Source organism: Nomia melanderi, chromosome 4 (genome assembly GCF_051020985.1).
Source record: "Nomia melanderi isolate GNS246 chromosome 4, iyNomMela1, whole genome shotgun sequence".
NCBI lineage: Eukaryota > Metazoa > Arthropoda > Insecta > Hymenoptera > Halictidae > Nomia > Nomia melanderi.
Genome location: NC_135002.1, coordinates 1,360,266 through 1,379,829, shown reverse-complemented (window position 1 = coordinate 1,379,829; position 19,564 = coordinate 1,360,266). Strand labels below are relative to the sequence as shown.

The 19,564-nt window shown below is 36.8% G+C and overlaps 5 protein-coding genes across 19 annotated transcripts; 3 read left to right on the top strand and 2 right to left on the bottom strand.

The window, feature by feature from the left end:
• Nucleotides 1-62: 62 nt before the first annotated feature.
• MED19 (mediator complex subunit 19) lies at nucleotides 63-2,833 on the top strand. Of its 12 annotated transcripts, none has more exons than XM_031979661.2 (5): nucleotides 63-166; nucleotides 1,037-1,267; nucleotides 1,350-1,506; nucleotides 1,588-1,687; nucleotides 1,766-2,833. In XM_031979661.2, the coding sequence occupies exons 2-5, from the start codon at nucleotides 1,081-1,083 to the stop codon at nucleotides 2,048-2,050; spliced, it is 729 nt and encodes a 242-aa protein (XP_031835521.1). In that variant the 5' UTR covers nucleotides 63-166; nucleotides 1,037-1,080; the 3' UTR covers nucleotides 2,051-2,833. The 12 variants fall into 12 exon arrangements, with proteins under 12 accessions (XP_031835521.1, XP_031835527.1, XP_031835524.1 ...); XM_031979667.2 differs by having other exon boundaries at nucleotides 98-166; nucleotides 1,053-1,267; XM_031979664.2 differs by having other exon boundaries at nucleotides 155-255.
• A 252-nt stretch (nucleotides 2,834-3,085) lies between these two features.
• LOC116428247 (uncharacterized) lies at nucleotides 3,086-9,674 on the top strand. 3 transcript variants are annotated; one of them, XM_076367445.1, is made up of 9 exons: nucleotides 3,086-3,245; nucleotides 3,932-3,956; nucleotides 4,107-4,297; nucleotides 4,381-4,453; nucleotides 5,590-5,621; nucleotides 7,127-7,260; nucleotides 8,430-8,773; nucleotides 8,881-9,186; nucleotides 9,363-9,674. In XM_076367445.1, the coding sequence occupies exons 1-9, from the start codon at nucleotides 3,233-3,235 to the stop codon at nucleotides 9,400-9,402; spliced, it is 1,158 nt and encodes a 385-aa protein (XP_076223560.1). In that variant the 5' UTR covers nucleotides 3,086-3,232; the 3' UTR covers nucleotides 9,403-9,674. The 3 variants fall into 3 exon arrangements, with proteins under 3 accessions (XP_076223560.1, XP_076223559.1, XP_076223558.1); XM_076367444.1 differs by having other exon boundaries at nucleotides 3,932-4,297; nucleotides 5,593-5,621; XM_076367443.1 differs by having other exon boundaries at nucleotides 3,932-4,297.
• An 89-nt stretch (nucleotides 9,675-9,763) lies between these two features.
• On the bottom strand, nucleotides 9,764-11,831 carry BI-1 (Bax Inhibitor-1). Its single transcript, XM_031979638.2, has 4 exons — nucleotides 11,635-11,831; nucleotides 10,689-10,990; nucleotides 10,204-10,529; nucleotides 9,764-10,127 (listed from the first exon to the last, which is right to left on the bottom strand). The coding sequence occupies exons 1-4, from the start codon at nucleotides 11,679-11,681 to the stop codon at nucleotides 10,083-10,085; spliced, it is 720 nt and encodes a 239-aa protein (XP_031835498.1). The 5' UTR covers nucleotides 11,682-11,831; the 3' UTR covers nucleotides 9,764-10,082.
• Nucleotides 11,832-11,986: 155 nt separating this feature from the next.
• On the top strand, nucleotides 11,987-15,610 carry LOC116428242 (uncharacterized). The gene is made up of 9 exons (XM_031979633.2): nucleotides 11,987-12,624; nucleotides 12,715-13,198; nucleotides 13,271-13,502; nucleotides 13,574-13,671; nucleotides 13,761-13,952; nucleotides 14,044-14,171; nucleotides 14,248-14,449; nucleotides 14,525-14,793; nucleotides 14,880-15,610. Exons 2-9 carry the CDS (start codon nucleotides 12,965-12,967, stop codon nucleotides 15,070-15,072), a joined length of 1,548 nt encoding a protein of 515 aa, XP_031835493.2. The 5' UTR covers nucleotides 11,987-12,624; nucleotides 12,715-12,964; the 3' UTR covers nucleotides 15,073-15,610.
• Nucleotides 15,173-19,505, bottom strand: LOC116428238 (unconventional myosin-XIX). 2 transcript variants are annotated; one of them, XM_031979621.2, is made up of 15 exons: nucleotides 19,353-19,505; nucleotides 19,224-19,284; nucleotides 18,879-19,114; nucleotides 18,479-18,808; nucleotides 18,148-18,412; nucleotides 17,823-18,086; nucleotides 17,476-17,711; nucleotides 17,231-17,407; nucleotides 16,965-17,173; nucleotides 16,747-16,898; nucleotides 16,491-16,682; nucleotides 15,803-16,428; nucleotides 15,656-15,739; nucleotides 15,379-15,512; nucleotides 15,173-15,313 (listed from the first exon to the last, which is right to left on the bottom strand). In XM_031979621.2, the coding sequence occupies exons 1-14, from the start codon at nucleotides 19,368-19,370 to the stop codon at nucleotides 15,408-15,410; spliced, it is 2,955 nt and encodes a 984-aa protein (XP_031835481.2). In that variant the 5' UTR covers nucleotides 19,371-19,505; the 3' UTR covers nucleotides 15,173-15,313; nucleotides 15,379-15,407. The 2 variants fall into 2 exon arrangements, with proteins under 2 accessions (XP_031835481.2, XP_031835482.2); XM_031979622.2 differs by lacking the exon at nucleotides 15,173-15,313 and having other exon boundaries at nucleotides 19,224-19,287; nucleotides 19,353-19,403.
• Nucleotides 19,506-19,564: the final 59 nt, after the last annotated feature.

Here is a 19,564-nt window from a genome sequence, read left to right as displayed (position 1 = left end):
AACAATAGATTTTCGGCTGGTATAATTCGTTGTTGATTCACAACAAAGCAAAACAGAATGCGTCATCCGAGAGTATATTGTAAACGCACCTGAAATATATGTTTCACAATCTGCCGATATGGACTAAAACAAGTTTCCCTGTTTGCGAAAAGATTTGACAATAAAAGTGAGGCAATATTAAAATCCTCGAATCACCGCGGTTGATTTTGTTTATCAGTAATTCAAACGGGAACGTTCCCAAGCGAAACGTCAACGGTGCATTTAATTCCCTTATGGTTGCTTATCTATATCCCCGATTCCGTACATGTCTTAATTTAGAAGTCCCGATGTCTACTTTTCAAAGTGTAAGATGTCGAGGTGCATAGTGTGTGACGTATGAAAACGGAGAATTATTAAACAAGACATAAAAATTTATAAATCAATCAGTGTTTCGGTAAGGGATGAACTCGAGAGGGAGGGTTTGTTGGTTAACGAAGATACCTAAAGAAAAAATGGATTTAAATGAATTAACGTACACGGACCCGTCTAGACGTTTTCGTATCAGTATGTACTTTTCCGTGAACCGTAACAACGTAAAATTCTGATTGATTTCTACATTAGAGACAAAAGCCCTGTCCGTGATGTCTTGCTACTGACAACAATTGTTTTCCCGTACACACGAACTGTAACCTACGAATGAGTGATACGATCAAAATGTTCACAAAACAGCCAGTCGGTACCACCATCAATTTTCAAATGAGTAAACTGCGGTGATAATCGTTATACTAACGTTCAGTTATTCCATGAGAGTTCAATTAGGGGAGATCCTATGACATTTCTCGAGTATTGTATCGTTCTTCTGATTGTATAACTTATTTAATTATGTATCCCTGTTGCGATTGTGTTGCATGGTGTCTGTTCACAATAATAGAAGACTTATGTGTTTACTGTGCGTTGCTATAGTAACACCGAGCTGTTCTCAGATGCTTTAATAAAGTGTAAACGTTCGTTGATTTCCTTAAAGACACTCTAAATGTTTGTTTATGCTCTACAATAGAGCTGATTAATTGTAGTGAAGGTGCCATGAAGTAAAATCAAAGGATGATGATGGGCGATCAGTTTCGTAGCAAAGTGGAGCAATATTCACCGAAGTCATCGCCCAGGGGTGCGCGTTCCCCTGTTGTTTCGCGTCAAGATTCGACAGGGACACTCAAAACAACCATATCCCTGGGAAAGAATCCTTCGATTGTCCATAGCGGTCCTTTTTACTTGATGAAGGAGCCCCCTGGTATGCTGTTAATTCAAAAATTAATGCGTACCTAAAATGATTACACTTATTCTTGACAAATTCTTCTTTATCGTTATTACAGGAGAAAGTGACCTTACAGGGGCAAGAAATTTAATGAACTATTATGGTTTAGAACATTCTTATAGTAAATTTAGTGGAAAGAAACTCAAAGAACAACTTTCATCTTTTTTACCAACATTACCTGGAATAATAGACAGACCTGGTCATTTAGATAATAGGTATATATTGATATTGAAACATCTGATTTTACAGACTACTAAGTACGCAAGTACACGTGTAAGATTACTTCTGTTTTCCAGTTCACTGAGATCTGTCATTGAAAAGCCTCCAATTGGAGGGAAAGAATTATTACCATTGACTAGTGTCCAATTGGCTGGTTTTCGCTTGCATCCTGGACCTGTAAGTAACCATACTTGACTGAAGAATAATTTGTCCAATTAAGAGTTCAGACAGCTAAAATGTATCATATTTTTATAGTTACCAGAACAGTATCGTTATGTCAATCAAGCGCCACAAAGGAAGCACAAGAACAAACATAAAAAGCATAAACACAAGCCAGGAGAAGTACCCAGCGGTCAAGAGGCGACGACGACAGATATTGGTGGTTCAGATACTCATGAAAAGAAGCATAAGAAACAGAAAAGGCACGACGAAGAGAAAGAAGCCAGAAAGAAACGTAAGAAAGAGAAGAAGAGAAAAAAACAGAAACACAGCCCTGAGCATACTGGAGGATTAACACCGTCTCAACATTCCAATTCGTGATCTTTAATTCTACCTTTTCTGTTTGTATCAAATTTTCGTCCTGACGTTGATCTGTGTGGACGCAATTGACTTCTTCCCCGTTAGCTGAAAATATACATGTACAGACAACCATCGCAGCTGGAACATCCTGCTACGATAATTACGTTGGATCCTAAGTTACAGCAGCTTCGGCTCATTCGTTCTATTCGTTCCTGACATTCACATTTTTTTGTTTTTTTATCGTGTCTTTTCAATCGATGCCTGATCTTCGACAGAAACAGGGTGTACATTTTTATTTTCTCTACGTTTCTAACTATAATATCCTTTTCTTACAGCAATTGTACACTATCAATATGTAATATAGAATCGACTGTGTAAAATCTATTTGTATCTCACGCGTACACGTACCCGTACGCGTACGCGTGTTGCAATTTACTACTTAACCCATCAAGACCATTACTTCTCCACGAGACGAAACACAGATTTTGTTTATCTTTGATTTATAAACTTCGTAAGCGAAATGTAAAGAAAAATCGAGCATCTTGATGAGTTAATAGGATATCGATTTGAATCGTTAGTATAAACAAGGAGTATTACCCTTCGTGTAAATATATATGTCGAAAAGACGATAAGGAGAAACAAATGTCACTGCATCGAAAACTGCGTTTTTTTTTTTAAAAAAAAACACGACTATCATCAACGTGCAGTGTATTTTGTTCAGAAAACAAGACCAAAATTATACATCGCACTGAGAACATAAGTTAAGTGTAGTATTATGATACGAAAATAATAAAAAATTCTTAAATTAAATAATGTCCCTTCTCTTCTTGTAATATTAAGCGTCTAATGGATATTGTTGATGGCATACACATTGTACCATTCAAGTATCAATAATTCACATTTCCAAATAACATCAAGTATATTTTATAATTTTTAAAAATAACACGATTAGTGTACTAGCAATTTCAAATTTAAATTCGGTAAGTGCTACAACGGTGATCAGTTGAAGTAACGAATAACACGTTCTACAGCGCCATCTTAGAGCACCGACTTCCGTTCAGTAAGTTCGAACATCCGGTAGTAAAACGCCGAGTTGAACCATTGGATCCGAGTCGTTTGGAATCGTCGTTGGGAAATCGCTCGATTCCCGCCATTACGTGCTTTTTCTGCCGTGTAGCGATTTGAATACCGGAGGAAGGCACGATGACGGACACCCGTAAGTACAAAATAATATGAAATTCTTACACTCGAAGCGGTGCTAAATATTCCAGTAACAGAATATCCCGTTTTACCGAGAAATCAGACATTATCCAGAACTCTGGTCGAATGGAAAATTTATTTCGCTATAGCTAGTAGACACTCGCCACGTCTTATAACGTAACTGCATCGCTAATTGAAGTAATTAATCGTGCATTAGAAAATCTAATGGAAAAGATGAAATAAAATACCGCAAGTCGATCGAGGAATACTTAGAAAAATATCTAATAGTCTTGTTACTATGCGTCTACGCATCAGATTTATTGATCGGCATTTCAAGCGTCTCATCCCATTTTTCTACTCCATTTTGTTATTCGATTTGTACATATATATCATTTCCGTTTTTAATTTCTCCCTGGATTCATTTTCGTTTCTGTATGATTCGAAAATATATGGGATTATTAATATATACGATCGGTAAACATGTGATTTAGCAGAATCAAGCATGATTTTGAAATGTTTCCAATGTCGCGATTGTTGATGTTTTCGTATCGATAATTAGTTTCACGAAATGTACGTGTATAGGAAATATTTATGGATATATAGATACCTGAAAATTTATGTAATTATTATCTTTTATTTGAATAATTACGAGATTGTATTTTTACTTTGAAAAATTTATTGATGCTCTCTTGTTCGTTTCAGAATATTCAAATTACCAGCAACAGGGGTACAATCAGTACAGTCAGCCACCACCCACTGGTGGTCAGGATACTTCGTATCCACCACCTTCTAGCGGTGGTGGCAGCTATAATCAGTATAGTCAACCACCACCAAATACTGGAAGCAACTATAGCAGTTACAACAGTTACAATTCCAGCGGTGGACAAGACTACAGTCAGCCACAGAATCAAAACAGTTACAACCAGAACAGTTACGGGAGTGGCGGTGGTTCAGGAAATAATAGCGGCAGTGGCAGTTACAGTGGAAGTTATGGACACGGAGGTGGTGGTGGAGGAGGAAACAGCGGTGGTTATAATCGCAATAATTCTAGTGGAGGCTATGGCGGAGGTATGTAATACATTTCTGAAATGTAAACATAAAGTTACACGCGTGTATATTTTAATAAAAAAATACAAATCGAATTTATTTAGGCCAAGGAGGAGGTGGTGGCAGTAGATATGGCGATCGTGGGGGATACAATGACCGCTCTGGCGGTGGCTACAAGTAAGTATATTTTTTATGTTACGTATCTATACATAAAAAACGACGAAACAGGGAAATGTTGTAAGGCCAATAAAGAGATTCAATTACATAGTGACAATAATGATCAGTGAAAAAGGTAATACATTAATTGAATTAATCAAGGTATGAAATGAAGTTCTTATGACAGTATTGAAAACTTGTCTCTTTGCAAATGGTTTTATGCCCTCTGGGCGTTAATATGTTTGAAGTGTGCCTACAGGTTTAACACACAGGTATAAACTGGTAAAGGTAAAAACAGGTTGTATATGACAAATGACGTAAAATGGTTATATATATATATATATACATATAGTGTGTGATATGTTCTGATTCTGCATTTATTACAATAAGTAAAATACGATGCGCATACGTATCAAGGTTTTGCAACGAGCATACCTGTAATGCAGTTAACACTGCCACTGGGGCCACTGTTGTTCAAGTGTTATTACCTTAGGGTTATTGATAATCGACTAGACAATTGAAAGACGTTTAAAAGTTTTGTAAGAGATTGCGGTTGTCCATGTAATTAAGAGAATAATATATTTTAAGTTGAGATTCTAATGAATGAACTGATATCCGTTTTATGTCTGTTGACCGTTTCTTATTTTTTTTTCCATTGCTACTTGAACGTTTGCTTCTTTTTATTCTGACTAGAGTCTGCTTAATTTGTTTCGTTCGTTTGTCTGAGATCAAAGTGTATAGTTTCGTTAGCTTAATAGTAATCTCTTACCTATAAACTTTCAAATACAATTAGTTAGATGCATATCTGGCGTGAATAGGGTAAAACTTTTACAGATGATTCTTTTGACTATTTTTATCTTTGCTAAAGTTCTAGTGAAACACTTTGTGCTAAGCACCTGCTATACTCTTGGTTTTTTTTCTCAGTACCGTTACTACGAAAAATATCTAGGTAATTTTGTGCATGCCGGACGCGACCGACTAACATGACGGTGGACACGACATTATTCATAGATATTAAGATAATGTGACTACAGACATTTAGACAGTAGGTGCATCAAGAAGAGAGGTGGCGAGCAGCATTTGATTCGCCATGCATCGATCGATCGATCAGTCTGTCCATGAGTCAACTCATTGGTATATCTGCTTCTGTGTTTTAGCAGTGGCGGTGGCCGTGGTGGTTATAACAAAGGTAAATGCACCAGACTGTCTGTACGAGTCTGGTGCTATTCAAGCTTTCACTCTAATATTTACCATCTAAATACTCGGTTACTTGTATTATATGAAAGGGCTGCTCTGCAACATTGTTAGGGGGTGCATTTGTCTCTGACTGAATGCATTTGTCAGAATTCTTTGATGTACTGTGCAAAAAAAAGGAGAGTCATTAATGTTAACATTAACGCAGCATTGTGTAAAGCTGCTTTGATCACCAATTGCTTTTTCTAGTCAATTCTCTAGTAGCAAAATTTTCATTGAAAACGGGCGTTACGTTGCTTCATTCGTAAAATCCTATGATATACATTGACACAATATGAACAGTCGTATATACTCAGAGTACAAATGCGCTGCGCGCTTAACGAAACTCCTAGGTAATTAGAAACGAGGGACACGATAATACAAAACGAAGGTTTAACGATTCAATTCTCTACCGAACATATGGAATTTCCATCGACACGTAGATTCCTTTCACACGGACACACGTTAAATGTTTTTTCAAACAACCGTCAGGAAAAGAAATCGTGTAAAAGGCAGCTGGTGAATTAAAAATGATACCTATACATATCCCAGATCAGTTAAAAGCTTCCCCGAATGTATAATAGGAAAATGGCGAGGGTGAAAATAATGTTGCAGCCCTTTTGTATGCTAAGCTGCAACCTTGTGTTCTCTACATATCATTATATGCTACTAAGAATGTCAGGGCAACGAGTACTAATACTTTTGTTAATGCACGGGTCGAGAAAGAAAGAAAACTGTATCGTGAAAAGTCGGTTACTTTAAACGATGGAGGTGTTACAAGTGTTGTATGAGTATATAAATAACAGAAGTACTTATGAATCAACAAAGTAACAAATCTCAATGATTGTTAAGATGTATGTATGAGTAGGCCAGGCAAAATTCAATATATATTCATCGGGTGTACGGCAATTGTTGTCACGATAAACGTATGTTTCTGAACATACATGAGTTTTAGAGAAAAAAAAATATAATTGTACGTGTACATAACAAGAGGAATTCTTTTCTCTGGGGGAAGAGATCATTGGAATGTAAAATACTTCAATAATATATCCAATCGCATTGTTATTATTACTATTATTATTATTGTTATTATTATTATTATTATTACTAGAATAAATTACAAATTCCAAGTGTACTGATCATATTCTTTAAGGTAAAAGGAGGCGTCTCGAGTACTCGCATATTTCATGTGGTTCAGGTGTTTACTTAATCACCGATTAAGTAAGAATCTTATTTCAATTCTGAAAACTGTTAGAAGATTCTAAAAAAACGGCTCGGCAAAAATTCGATTACTCGCCCATGGTGTAAAAAAAAGATCTTTGCTGTTTTCAAACCCGACACAAAAGTTTTCCACTTGTTAGTTTAGACTCGAGTAGGTTTAGGGACAGTAGATTTGCAAGTATTATTCCTACCTCGAGCTGTGTGGTATCAGAACGGTTTTTAACACCTACCAAATTACAGGGGGCTACGGTGACCGCGGCGGTGGCAACGATGGAATGGTCACGCAAGAGGATACCATATTTGTATCTGGTATGGATCCGTCTATCTCTGAGGAAGAAATATGTCAACACTTCGGGGCTATTGGTATAATCAAAGTGAGTGTGTAACACTTCCTAACAGTTGTTTATAGAAGACGATAGCGAGCGGGAGATTAAACACGTTCGCTATCAGCGTCACGTATTTGTGACGGCTGTGATCATATCTTACATAACGAGAATGTTAATCATATGGCTATTGTTATTAGTTTCATTTCTAATAATTTGTTTAGATTTATTGGATTGAAGAATATATTATAATTGAGACCGTTGACGGAAGCGCTGGTAGCGAATGTGTTAATGTGTTGAATGCCATGGGGGTCATTGGTGATCTTCAGCCTAATCGAATTACTATAAATCAGTGTTTCCCAATGTGGGCAATTTGAAATTTGAAATGCCACTTCATATATTTCACAGTATTTACGCACGGAAACAAAATAGCAAAGATATTGTAATATTATAAAAATATTATAATATAATATTGAAGATTATATATGTTACATGGGGGGCATAGGAAAGTTAGAACGGCTAGGTGGGGCGTGGCTCAAAAAAGCTTGGGAAACACTGCTATAGATCATTCAATTAAGCGATGATTATTCGAAAACATTTCTGTCATAAATAATGCCACCTAATGCACTGCTATTCAGCTAGATCAGCGTGCAATGATAATGCAATTTAAACAAGTGATTGAATGTTATATTTGTTTGAATTGCATTATCATTGAACGTTGATCTAGTTAAATGGCAAGATAAAAGATGATTGAATATTATATCTTTTACATTCTGTGCATTTTGTTCTCTGAAATCATGCGGCATTCAACGTGTTAACACGCTCCTTATTGCGTGGGTCATATACGACCCACGCTGAACTTGTTCAGGCTGCTTGGGATTCTCATTGAAGGACGAAGAATTTTTAAAAATTTATTGTAGAGTCAAATATAGGTATCTTAACACTAGAACTACCAGATCAAAATATACGTCTACGCCCCATACGGCCAGAATGAAAGTTTTTCAATCCTTTGCACTCGAAAAATTCAATATAAAATGTTGAATCAGGTATTAACAAATAAAACAACTCTGCCCCATAATTTATGCAAGATAGTTAAGTTAAGCAATTGATATGTAATTTACCTTCATAAGTTGAAGGTTTTCTATGTTTCGCCGAATCTTCGTAAAGGGTTAAAAAAACACTACGGCATGTATTAACACGATCATTGGTAATCTGTGCAGCACGATAAGCGGACCGGCAAGCCCAAAGTGTGGATGTACAAAGACAAAAATACGGGTAAATCGAAAGGCGAGGCCACCGTAACTTACGACGACCAAAACGCAGCGCGTTCGGCCATAGACTGGTTCGATGGAAAGGAGTTCAAAGGCCGCACTATAAAAGTTCAAATTGCACAGCACAAAAGTAACTGGCAAGGCAACCGCAGCGGTGGGAGCCGCGGCGGTGGTGGTCGAGGCCGAGGAGGCGGTGGCTTTGGAGGTCGCGGAGGAGGTGGCGACAGGGATGACCATCATCGCGGTGGCGGCGATGATAGACGCGACGGAGGTGGTCGCGGAGGAGACTGGAGGTATATTTTATGATACATTGACTCATTTAATAGTATCTTAGAGAAATTGGCGTGTATGGTGCACATGACACTGACCGTGTTAATTCATCTCCTTTGTGTTCGAACAGGTGTCCCAATCCAGAATGCGGCAATACCAATTTTGCTTGGAGAGATCAGTGCAACCTCTGTAAAAGTTTGAAACCAGAAGGTGCCGGTGGCGGTGGCGGCGGCGGCGGTGGTGGTGGCGGCGGCGGCGGCGGTGGCGGTGGTGGCGGCGGTGGCAGAGGCAACCGTGGTGGCGACAGAGGTGGTCGAGGAGGATTCAGAAGTGATAGAGGTGGTCGTGGCGGTGATAGGGGTGGAAGAGGTGGATTCCGTGGGGGCGACAGGGGCGGACGCGGGGGTCGTGGTGGCCCAATGAGAGGCGGTGGCGGGTCAGTATCTTATAATTATTCAGGTTACAAATAAGATTTACAGCAGTATTTTTTTGGGAGTAAAATAAACCTTTATTGAGGGTTTCTTTAAATGGGAAATACAATAAAAATAGGGAATGAACTATCGTTTGTTTGAAAGATGAGATATAAATTGTTACACTGTGTTCTTTTTTCAGACGAGGTGATAGAGACAGGGATCGTCAGCGTCCTTATTAAACGTATCGACAGAGTGATTGTTCCAAATCGCTAATCCAACATACTGTACACATTTTGTACACAGTTTTGACGTAATGTACATTAATCGCCCTAACACGAAAGTCATGTGTTACCGACTCCATTATCATCGATTTTGTTTCTTCGTACATTTTTTATATTCATGAAGATCGATGCGTGGACGCGTACTTTGTGTTTTATACATGCGCATGTAAATGACGATATATAATCATACGTGTAAAGTTACGTTTTAATAAATAAGACTCTCGCCCCCATTCCACGTTCTCTTGTTGGCTCCTCTCTCTCTTTGCCTTTCATTGTGTATTTCTGATATTATTTGTCACTTTAATTAAGAATGCCCAGAAACGCTGGGAAATTTTGTTTATTGAAAGATAAAAATATAGTACAATAAATTTATGTCTATGTATGTATACATGTATATAAATCTATTAGATAATTGAAAAAAGAAGTGACCAACTAAGTAATCCAAAACAAATACAACTGCGCTTTTACGGCCAACGCATGCCTAAAAATTCCTCGACGTAATCAAGAAGCTGCATTACTTTGAATTCAGTTTTACCGTAGTAAATATGTTTACATATGGATAGATTAGATGAAGACTAGTTCATGGATTTACTTGAATGGCATGATATTTTACACTTTTTCTTTCTTCTTGTTTCTTCTTACTGTTTGTTGTTACGTTGTTTGCGTTGATACTTTGATAATTCCTGCAGGACAATTCGAACAATCAGTAAATCTTATAATTACAGTACTGCTGTATACTCTGCTCTCTTTTCTACATACCTTTTGTGTAAGGATAATAAGGAGGTGACGGAAAAGTCCAATAAAGTCTATCAAAAGATCCAATGAGTGCAAAATAAAGTCTTTGCTACCCATATGGAATTTTTCAACAATGAGCTGGCTATCATAAATGATAAAGCCACACATCAGAAATAATCCAACGTATAAATGAATTTGGTAGAAGAATGACCAACGGAGGAAGAGATTAACGAATGAAAACATAAACATCATGTTCAGCACGCTAATTAGAGTCCCACCAAGATACAACCAGTGACCCCGTTCAGCCAGAAGAGCGGAGATACTGAACGATACAAATATAACAGTCGTTCCTGAAATTATGTTTTTCCAATATTTAAAACATCTCAAAATAAGTAAGTTACATGTGATATCATAAGTATACTATTAATATTTATATAATATTGTTTTACATATATGATTTACAACAAAAATATTTGAGCAAAACTTTCATTGCATATTTGAAGACTCACCTATTAGTGCTGTCACTATAATGCTCGGATTAACAGCGATAACTATTTTAATTAAAGGACCCAAACCAAGCCCAGACAGAAATGCGAATCCCAGCAGATAGCTGAGCCGCAATTTCTGATTCTTTCCATTGTCTGGTGTACTAATTAAAGCAAGAAGTAAACCAAAGGTGCCGAGGGTGGTTAACATATTAGCCTGTAGAATTTCTGTGAACAGGTGAATGTAAGCTCCTGCGGCAGCTGTGACTGCCGACAAGGACAGGCAGGCGTACACATTTTTCAAGTGTTGTCTGACCGGTGCCTCTCTGCAAATACAAAAGTCACCTGTTATCTACAGGGTATCCTGCGTGCCATAAAGCACAAAGAAAAAAAGTCCATTATCTTGTGAAAATAAACGAGACAGCGAGAAAGTTCCGATTAGAGTCAGATAAGTTAGAAAATAGAAAGTCGCGGAAGAATTCCGGGGATCGTGCACCGATGCAGGCACACGAAAATCGTCGATCGTATTTCATGTGCTCGTGTGATACACGTCACGGTGACTATGCTGCAAAATAAAAAGTTCCAGCCGTATAAAATATTCAGCTGGACGAAGTTCCGGAATCCACATGAACTACCGAAGGTCGTGCAACGGACCAACAGCGCAGATAAGGAAAAATGCATATCATGATAATTATTATTCGAAACAATACTAAAAATGGCCACAGATTTTTCCCATTTTTTTCCCCCCTTTTTTTCTTTAACGGGAAACGTAATCGCGACGTAGCGCGAGTTACATCATCGTGAAAGTCCCGAATCCCGAAAATCCGAATTTCAAGATGAAAAACGGCATTAACGCGCCGGCTATCCGAGTCACGAATTGAAAATAACACGGCACCGTTAACACCGATATCGCCGTTCGAGGAGATATTCGTAGGAATGCGTCAGGGAGGTCAGGTGAATTTATACTTACAGTCTGTTAGTGAGCGGATTTACGAAAGCGTTGATTACTGACGCCATAATTTCGTCGTAGCTTGATTACGCTAGCGGTACTGTCGATTAACACGATTTGCGGAGCACTGTTGTTTTTCCCTTATACAAAACGGGAATAATCATGAACTCTTGAAGTAGTCCCCCTTTTGCGGACACGTCAGTGATATTTCTATGCGTAAATTCGACGGCACTTCCGATTGGTCGACGTGCCCCTTAAAATTTCACGGGACGTCAGCTTTCGCCCGACGAAGATGGAGGATCGGCGGTTCTGCGCAATAGACAAGGACGGAGTAAAGTTTTCTACGACTGTGGCGACACCTTATGAAATTTCCATTACAGGGCTACAAACAGATGACGAGACGTTCTCGCAAAGTTTCTTGGTGATAATTAACTTTTTTTTTTCTAACGGAAAGTTGAACGTTTAGTGGGTAGCTGGACCGTGATTATCAGAAACAATTGTGCCATGTACCGTTCCAGTAATTAAGTCGCATGGAGGATCGTTCGTTTAGAAATGTTTCGTATACGTTCGATTTAAAGGCGAAATAAATACGTCTAGAGAACTTGCAATTTTCTACTGTACTGTCAGTTGAACATAAGATTAAATTTATATTGAGACAGTTCTCCGAGAAATAAACGAGAAAAAATGAACGTGTTTGCAACGTTGTACGTTCGTGAGTTTTGCTTTCTATCGCTCGCATGTAAACCCAGGTGAATAAGCTATGTTCTTTTGCCGTAAAGAAACGAATTTTTCCCGAAGAAAATACAACAGAAGTATTTGAAAATAGTAGAATAGAGCGATCATTCGTATGTAGAGCAAAAAAAAATAGAAGTTTTTCTAAATTTATATGCTGTACGTTGATTTTAAATATCGTCACGGATTTATAACATTCGCCATCTTTTGAGGAAAACTGAAATCATTGGTTTCTACTGAATCACGAGATAACAAGGACTGTTTATACCAACAAATCCGGTAATTTGTTTGACAGTTAACTTTGGCCGAATTTCAATATTTCATTAATATTGGCATTTTTATTTCATTCGAATGAATTCACTCTTTCAGGATGCTGTTACGGAGCAACAACATGTGAATGCAATTTATTTTGTCAGCCATATTGTTTTCGAAAACATTGCAAATCGAAGAAGTTGTATTTTTCTATTTTCACGCGGTCAATATAATCGGTTACGAAGAATTAAAGTTTTTAAATAGATTGCAAGAGATGAAAGTAAAAAATTTTGTTTACGATTAAGGAGCGGCTTGGGTTAAAATATATCGTTATAGTTTTTTTATTGGAGCGAGAACAAGTGAAATCATGAAAGAAATGTTGACAAATCAAACTGGTTCAGGATATATCAATTCCTTTGTTAACAACAACGGAGACGCAAATAGTAACAATGCAATGGACAATAATACAAGAAGATATGCTGTTCTTAGTACTGACTGGATATCTGCGATCGGAGAAGAATTAGGAATGCATCCTCTGCCTGACTCTTTAATGAAACGATTGGCAGAGGATGCTTCATATCGGCTCAGAGAAGTTCTACATGTATAGAAATTTAACATTATCCAAACATTACTTAAGGTATAACTGTAATTAAATCATGAATTATATTTTTAGAAATGTGTAACGAGATTGAAGCACAGCAAGAGGAAACGTTTGACATCTAATGATGTAAATGCTGTGATTACTAATCTATGCGATGTGGATCCAATAATGGGTGCACCTGAATCTATGCCAGAATATCATGCAGAGGCCAGAGTATTTGTTCCTAATGAACACATTATTAATCTAGTACAAAAAATAAATGATCCTGTTAATATTATACAAAACAATGTACCTTTCATCCAAGGTAAAATCTTTTTGAAAATAATTTGATATTGGGTAATATATCTACAACAATGTTATTTTTTTTTTGTACAGAATCAGAAATATGTGATATAAGACTAACAGAAGCAAGGAACAATTATGCAAAACGTGCATTGAAGACTTTGTTTAATGGGTCTCAAAAAACATTTCAGGTATATTACTTCTATATTAACTAAAATAAAAAGTTCTAATAAACTAATATTAATATAAGTTCTCAATAAATATATATATTTAATTGCAGGTGTTAATTAACGATTGTGCTACCAATGCTCATCTGGGTGGTGAAGGAGTGATAGACAAATTAATGTCAATTGCTAGATCCATGGTTATATCGAATAATGCGCAATACACGCGAGTCTCTACTAGAACGTGCCAACTTATTATTTCAATAGCAAGTAACAGTGAAGCTGTTTACCCATACCATTTAACATCGGTAATATTCTGCAGTAAGATCACATGAATTCTAATGGTTGATTCTGCATGGAAATCGAGCTATTTTATACTTTTAACATTGTTTATTATAGGTAGACAAGTTGACTGAATTGTTGTTAGAATTACTTTTGGGACAGAGCTTCATAAATCCAAATCTTGAAGCATTATTTAAGGAATGTGCTCTTAAATTAATGCTTCGCTGGCCATCCGTTGCCGACAAGTAATTATATTTATATCTAATTAAAAACGACGTAGTATGAGTATACTAATTTAACTAAGAATGATGTTCATTAAAGGTATTTTCCAATATTGGAGAATGTGTTGCTGAAAGAAGAAAAAGAAAGTGTCGATGGAGAGAAGAAAAAGACAATGGCGATGGAATTATTAGCGAGCATTCAACCTTTAATATTTTTTCAACATGGGCCAGATTCGTCGCTTTCTATAGAAAATGTTTTAAAATACGCTCCACCAGGTTCTGCCTTATGGCAAAAAATAGCTGTAAGCGAATGAAATATAATTTCACTGGTCGACGTTTAATTCGTTTTACAACATTAACTCGCCTTTCACTTTCAGCTCGCTGTCTGTGCTCTTATCAAGTCTCAGTCTCATTTCCTAAACATTGCGGTCCTTATGGAACATTTTGGGGACGCGTTACTGCCATACTTACCTGTCAATTACAAAAGCACAGTGAATGCGTTTAGAAAACCTACGTCTCTTCCAATTACTATTAAGAGCAAGATAAAGTACGTGAACGTTAGACCTATTCCAGCGAATCGAATGTTATGGGATCGGCAGTCTGTGTTCCCTGACTCTACTTTGAAAGGTCCTAGACGAGAAATTAGGTGCGTGACTGAATTTAAAATGTTGTGCAAGGGCATATTTTTTTATCAGATGGGTGTAGAAATATTTTATTTCATTGTAATTTTAGGTTTGCATTTGCTGGTGGACGCCCAGTACCACCAAGTAACTTGAGGCGGGTTAGTCTACGAGCGAATTACCAAATTTTGAGAAGCGAGCTTCAGGCAACTCTCGCCCTTGTCGCAGCACGAAGGTTACTGGTACTTAAAGACAAAAAGAAAAGGCCGTTCGATGCTTACAGTCTGGTCTACGGCTGTATATAAATTCAACTGAAATAGGTATTATAGATGCTGTGCATCTGAATGTGTTATTTAAATAATTTATTTTATTTTCTATTTTGAATTCGTTGATTACAAAGAATGACGTACATCAATCTTGAATATTTCCTCGTTCAAGCGAGAAAACATTTGTATATTAACTCATGTACATAATGTTTCAGTTTCGTTATTTATGATCTTAATTAGTGTAACATCATGTTTTTATAACGATGAATTCTGTATATTTCTATAAAAAGATCCAGAGATATTTATTAAAGCAACGATAAAGAAAAGACTGAAGTAGTAACTAACCTCTTGGTAAAAATCAAGTGTGCCGTCTTTCAAAGACAGTTTTGGAGTCCTTGCGGTAACTTTGTATGCGATAGGAAATGGACAGAATAAAGATTACTCGTGCACGTAGGTCGAATGTATATCTTGACCGGTACCTACAATGTAAATACTTAGTATTAGATTCCAATGCCGCGGTAATTTAAATCCTGTACATTAAGTATTACTGAATAACAGATATGTACGTACAACTTAATTTTCAAGTATTTTAGAAATATATTTCTGGAGTTGACACGCTTACCTCGCTGAGCCTTCGTCGGCTCAAAATACCATTTCCATGGAACAGCGTATAGTTGCCCTTTTGAATTGTACATGTGTTCTTCCCCTAAAATTAATACATTTTGAAAATAGTGGATACAAAATTTAAACGATGGATAAAAATACGAACCGTATCGACGGGTAGACAATGTACTTGTTTGTCATTGTTTTTTATAAGCCTCGTGTTTGTAAAAGAGTTACTGGACATCTTATCTTCAAAGAACTGTTCCATTAAATTATTATTGCCGTCAGCAATTTGAAACTCAATATGGCTTTTATATACGGTGTGATGTTCAGATTTTGATAACTGACTAGGAACGATTTTTTTAATAAATTTTTTAAGCTTGCTTTTCACAGTATGCACAAACGTGAAACTATTTTTCTTTTGCACACTTCCAAAATCATGTCCTTTTTTAGAAGCAATGGCTCCCCGATTCAAGAGAGTATTCTTCTTTGAATAATCATCAAGCAATTTCTCTTTTACATTCAATTTGATCTTTTCTTTTTTTACTTTTGTCGCATTACTGTTAAACAAGCTACTTTCCGTTAAATTTTGAACCACTTTCTCTTTTGCGTGCAAATTATTCCTTTCCCGTTCAACCTTTGTTATGTTATCTGATTCTGGACTGGAAATAAATACGTTATCATCTTCAGAACTACTTGACTTTTCCAATTCTGTGTTCGGATTGTTCTGGTTAGCTTTTTCATCCTGTTTTTGTTCTGCAGTCACTGGGACTATAGACATTTTTTTGCGTTCTACGAAAATATTTATCTCAGTAGAGAAGTAGGAATAAAAAGAAAGAATATGTAATGCTTACTATGCTTGATCCAAAATTCCTGTATTTTATTTGCATAGTTCTTACGGTAATTTTTTCTATGAACTTCCAACTTAAAGAAGAGGGCTTCTGTTAAAAAGATAAATTGCGTTCCATAGTGAACCATTGTATGCAATTCTTGTTTAGGTACAACTGCTTCCAGAATCGTTTTACATTTGTCCATGTGAACAGTGCCTATCAATAATTACCTTTTTGCAATTATTTGAAATAGATAAGAAAAGAACGCGTGTAAATTTACCTTTTGGATGTTTAGAGTAACGTTGATAGAAATCTTTATAGGACAACCGAATTGGATATTTATACTTGGCAATAGATAAAGCATCAAAAACACCAATGTCAGCTAATTGCTTTCGAAGGTCATTTTTATCCCATTCATGATCATTCAACCGACTAAAAAAGTAATGGTTAATAAAAGGGATTCATACTAGTTCTTCGTTTCACACTCATACAAAGTACCTGGGTTTAATACACCTTACATAATGTAAGTCACACTTGCTCAGTTCTTTCAGAAGTACATCTATATTACACTTTAATTTTGTTAACATTGTTTTCTTCTTAGTGGGTGTCCTAGCAATCTGCAGGTGGGGTTTCTTTTCAATGTCGATCAGAGAACGAAGAAATTTATTCTTACTTGTATGAAAGATTATCGACATTTCATCTGGAACCTGAAGCACACAATAATTAATGATCTGTAGCAGTAGATTTCACGATGAACGTAATACCTTATCCGTGTTTTTGGATAACAAATCTTCTATAGAGTATGCAACAGGATAGGAATAATGTCGTACAATGAAATTGCCCTCTTTTATGCTTAAAAATTTGTTTTGTTTACTGTACAATTTTGTATAAACTAGTTGCGTAATCGTGGGTATGTCCATTACTATAGGAGACTGTGAAACCTGTAATTTAAGAACTGATGACACTACACCGAGGACAGGTGTAAAATAAAATTAAGCATTGTACACACGTCGTTTAAGGTCAGAAACAGGGTTTCCTCAAGAATAGTTAGCCGTTCTTTGTACACGTTAATAGTGTGCAAGGGCTCGTTGCTTTCAATGAAACCTTCCTCCTGCAAGTACTTCCGGCTACTTTCCAAATACGTTTCCATAAAGTATTGCTGCATTCGTTCATTAGCATAATTTACGCAAAGTTGTTCTATACCATTCTTGTTAACAGACTCAAAACCAAATATGTCTAGTATACCTAATACAATACATGAATATGAATGCGTGTTGAGAAGTCCTTAACGATGAAAGCCTAATTGAAAACGTCTGAACACTCATAATTGATGTGGACGTAAAGTTTTCAACGTACCAAGCCATTCCGAGCACTCGTGTTTCACGGATAATGCATTGTTTGTATGGTTTAAAATCCAATAAAAAAGCAGATCGTACAAGTGTCTGATTATACTACACAGTCTCACCCGACAGGCATCAACAGTGACAAGATAACGATGATACGTGGTGTGTTTCCTCCAACTGCTTTTTGGATTTATGAGAATGGTAGTGAGCAACTCTGCCACCATACCGTCGGTTAAACAGCTCAACTTGCAAGTACTTTCTAGAGCTTCTTTGGACTCTAAAAGCGAAGCACCATAAAGTTCCTTGCACTTACCAATTCACAATGATCATTTACATACCTTGATCATCGAGATCAATTACGCAAGCATCACCGTTCTTTACGAATTTAATATTCCCCATATGAATTAGCAAAGCAAGAACTTGAAAAATATGATTCTTCTGATCCTCTTTAAAACCTAAAACATCCATTGCCTTCCAAGTATCCTCGAAACCTTCTTGAAAAATCTTTTTCTTATTATAATCTATAGCGTTCAGTATAACGTAGCTTTTGTACTTGGACAGATTAAAACTTTGGAGTTCAACGCTCGACATCCCAAACATCATCTGAAACATATATTTTTGTAACGTCGTTGCGCACGTTGATGCAGATTGCAAAATAGGAAGTCGAACCTGATAAAAAATCTGAAAGTTACTTGAACTTCTGGTTACCCTGCTTCTCTCCAGAAGCAACGAATTAATGGTCGCTCCAGAAATGGCACCAGTTTCATAATGAAGTCGTATAAGTTGTCCATGCCTCGAACTTACGTCGTTCCTTTCAGTGGATGCAGTTGTGAAAGCGGATACCAAACGACAAGCGTCCATAATCTTTGACATAATATTCTGCACGTGATCACCTTCACAGGCTGATACTAAATGCTTGTTCATTCTGCTAAAGAGTTCTAGACACTTTACAGCATTAAATGTCTTCCCTGTTCCAGTCTCTCCGCTGATAATGATCACCTTAAGTCACAATATAAAAATGAATGTATCGTTACAGTCATATTATTTACTTGATTATGAACATTTTTACCTGACAGTTTCGCCCAAACTTCTGAGTAAGATTGTAATGGGCCTTGATCGCCACAGAAAATATGTGAGGATTCGACTCATACATATTCCCAGACATATTGGTACGCTTATAAAATTCTGAAAAATTGTACAAATTCGACGTTGATACTTCATTCTTAGGATTCAACGTTAAAAGGAGAGGTCCAACCCATGTGTATATTTGACCCTGCTGCAAGCGGTCCAGAAGAAAATCTACAACTAAAGAGAAATTGTTACTCATAAAATGATCCTTCGTTTCTGGAAAAAGTGGTAGTCTGATAGCATTATCTGAAATTGAAGTACAAAGTAGAGTCTAATTCATACATACTGCTCTCTTCAGGTATGGCACTTAAGTCGTTCAGTAAATCCCATCCGATCGGTGAGACCGGCTACTAAAATCCAGGCAATTTATTAACAAAAATTGATAAGACAAATAATCTTCAAACTAATAGCAAACCTTCATCGTCGTGGCCATGACTCGTCGCGTTTCGCAACTATCGTTTAAAGTAAACGACCTATTATCAGGAATAAATATTTACATCCGCAAGGTCGTGGAAGACACCGCATCCACTTTCGCTCCCATTCTTCGAATCAAGAATATAGGACGAACAAATGACTAACACTATACATTCACGAAAACAATGAAGCCACACGAAGCATAAATTGTAT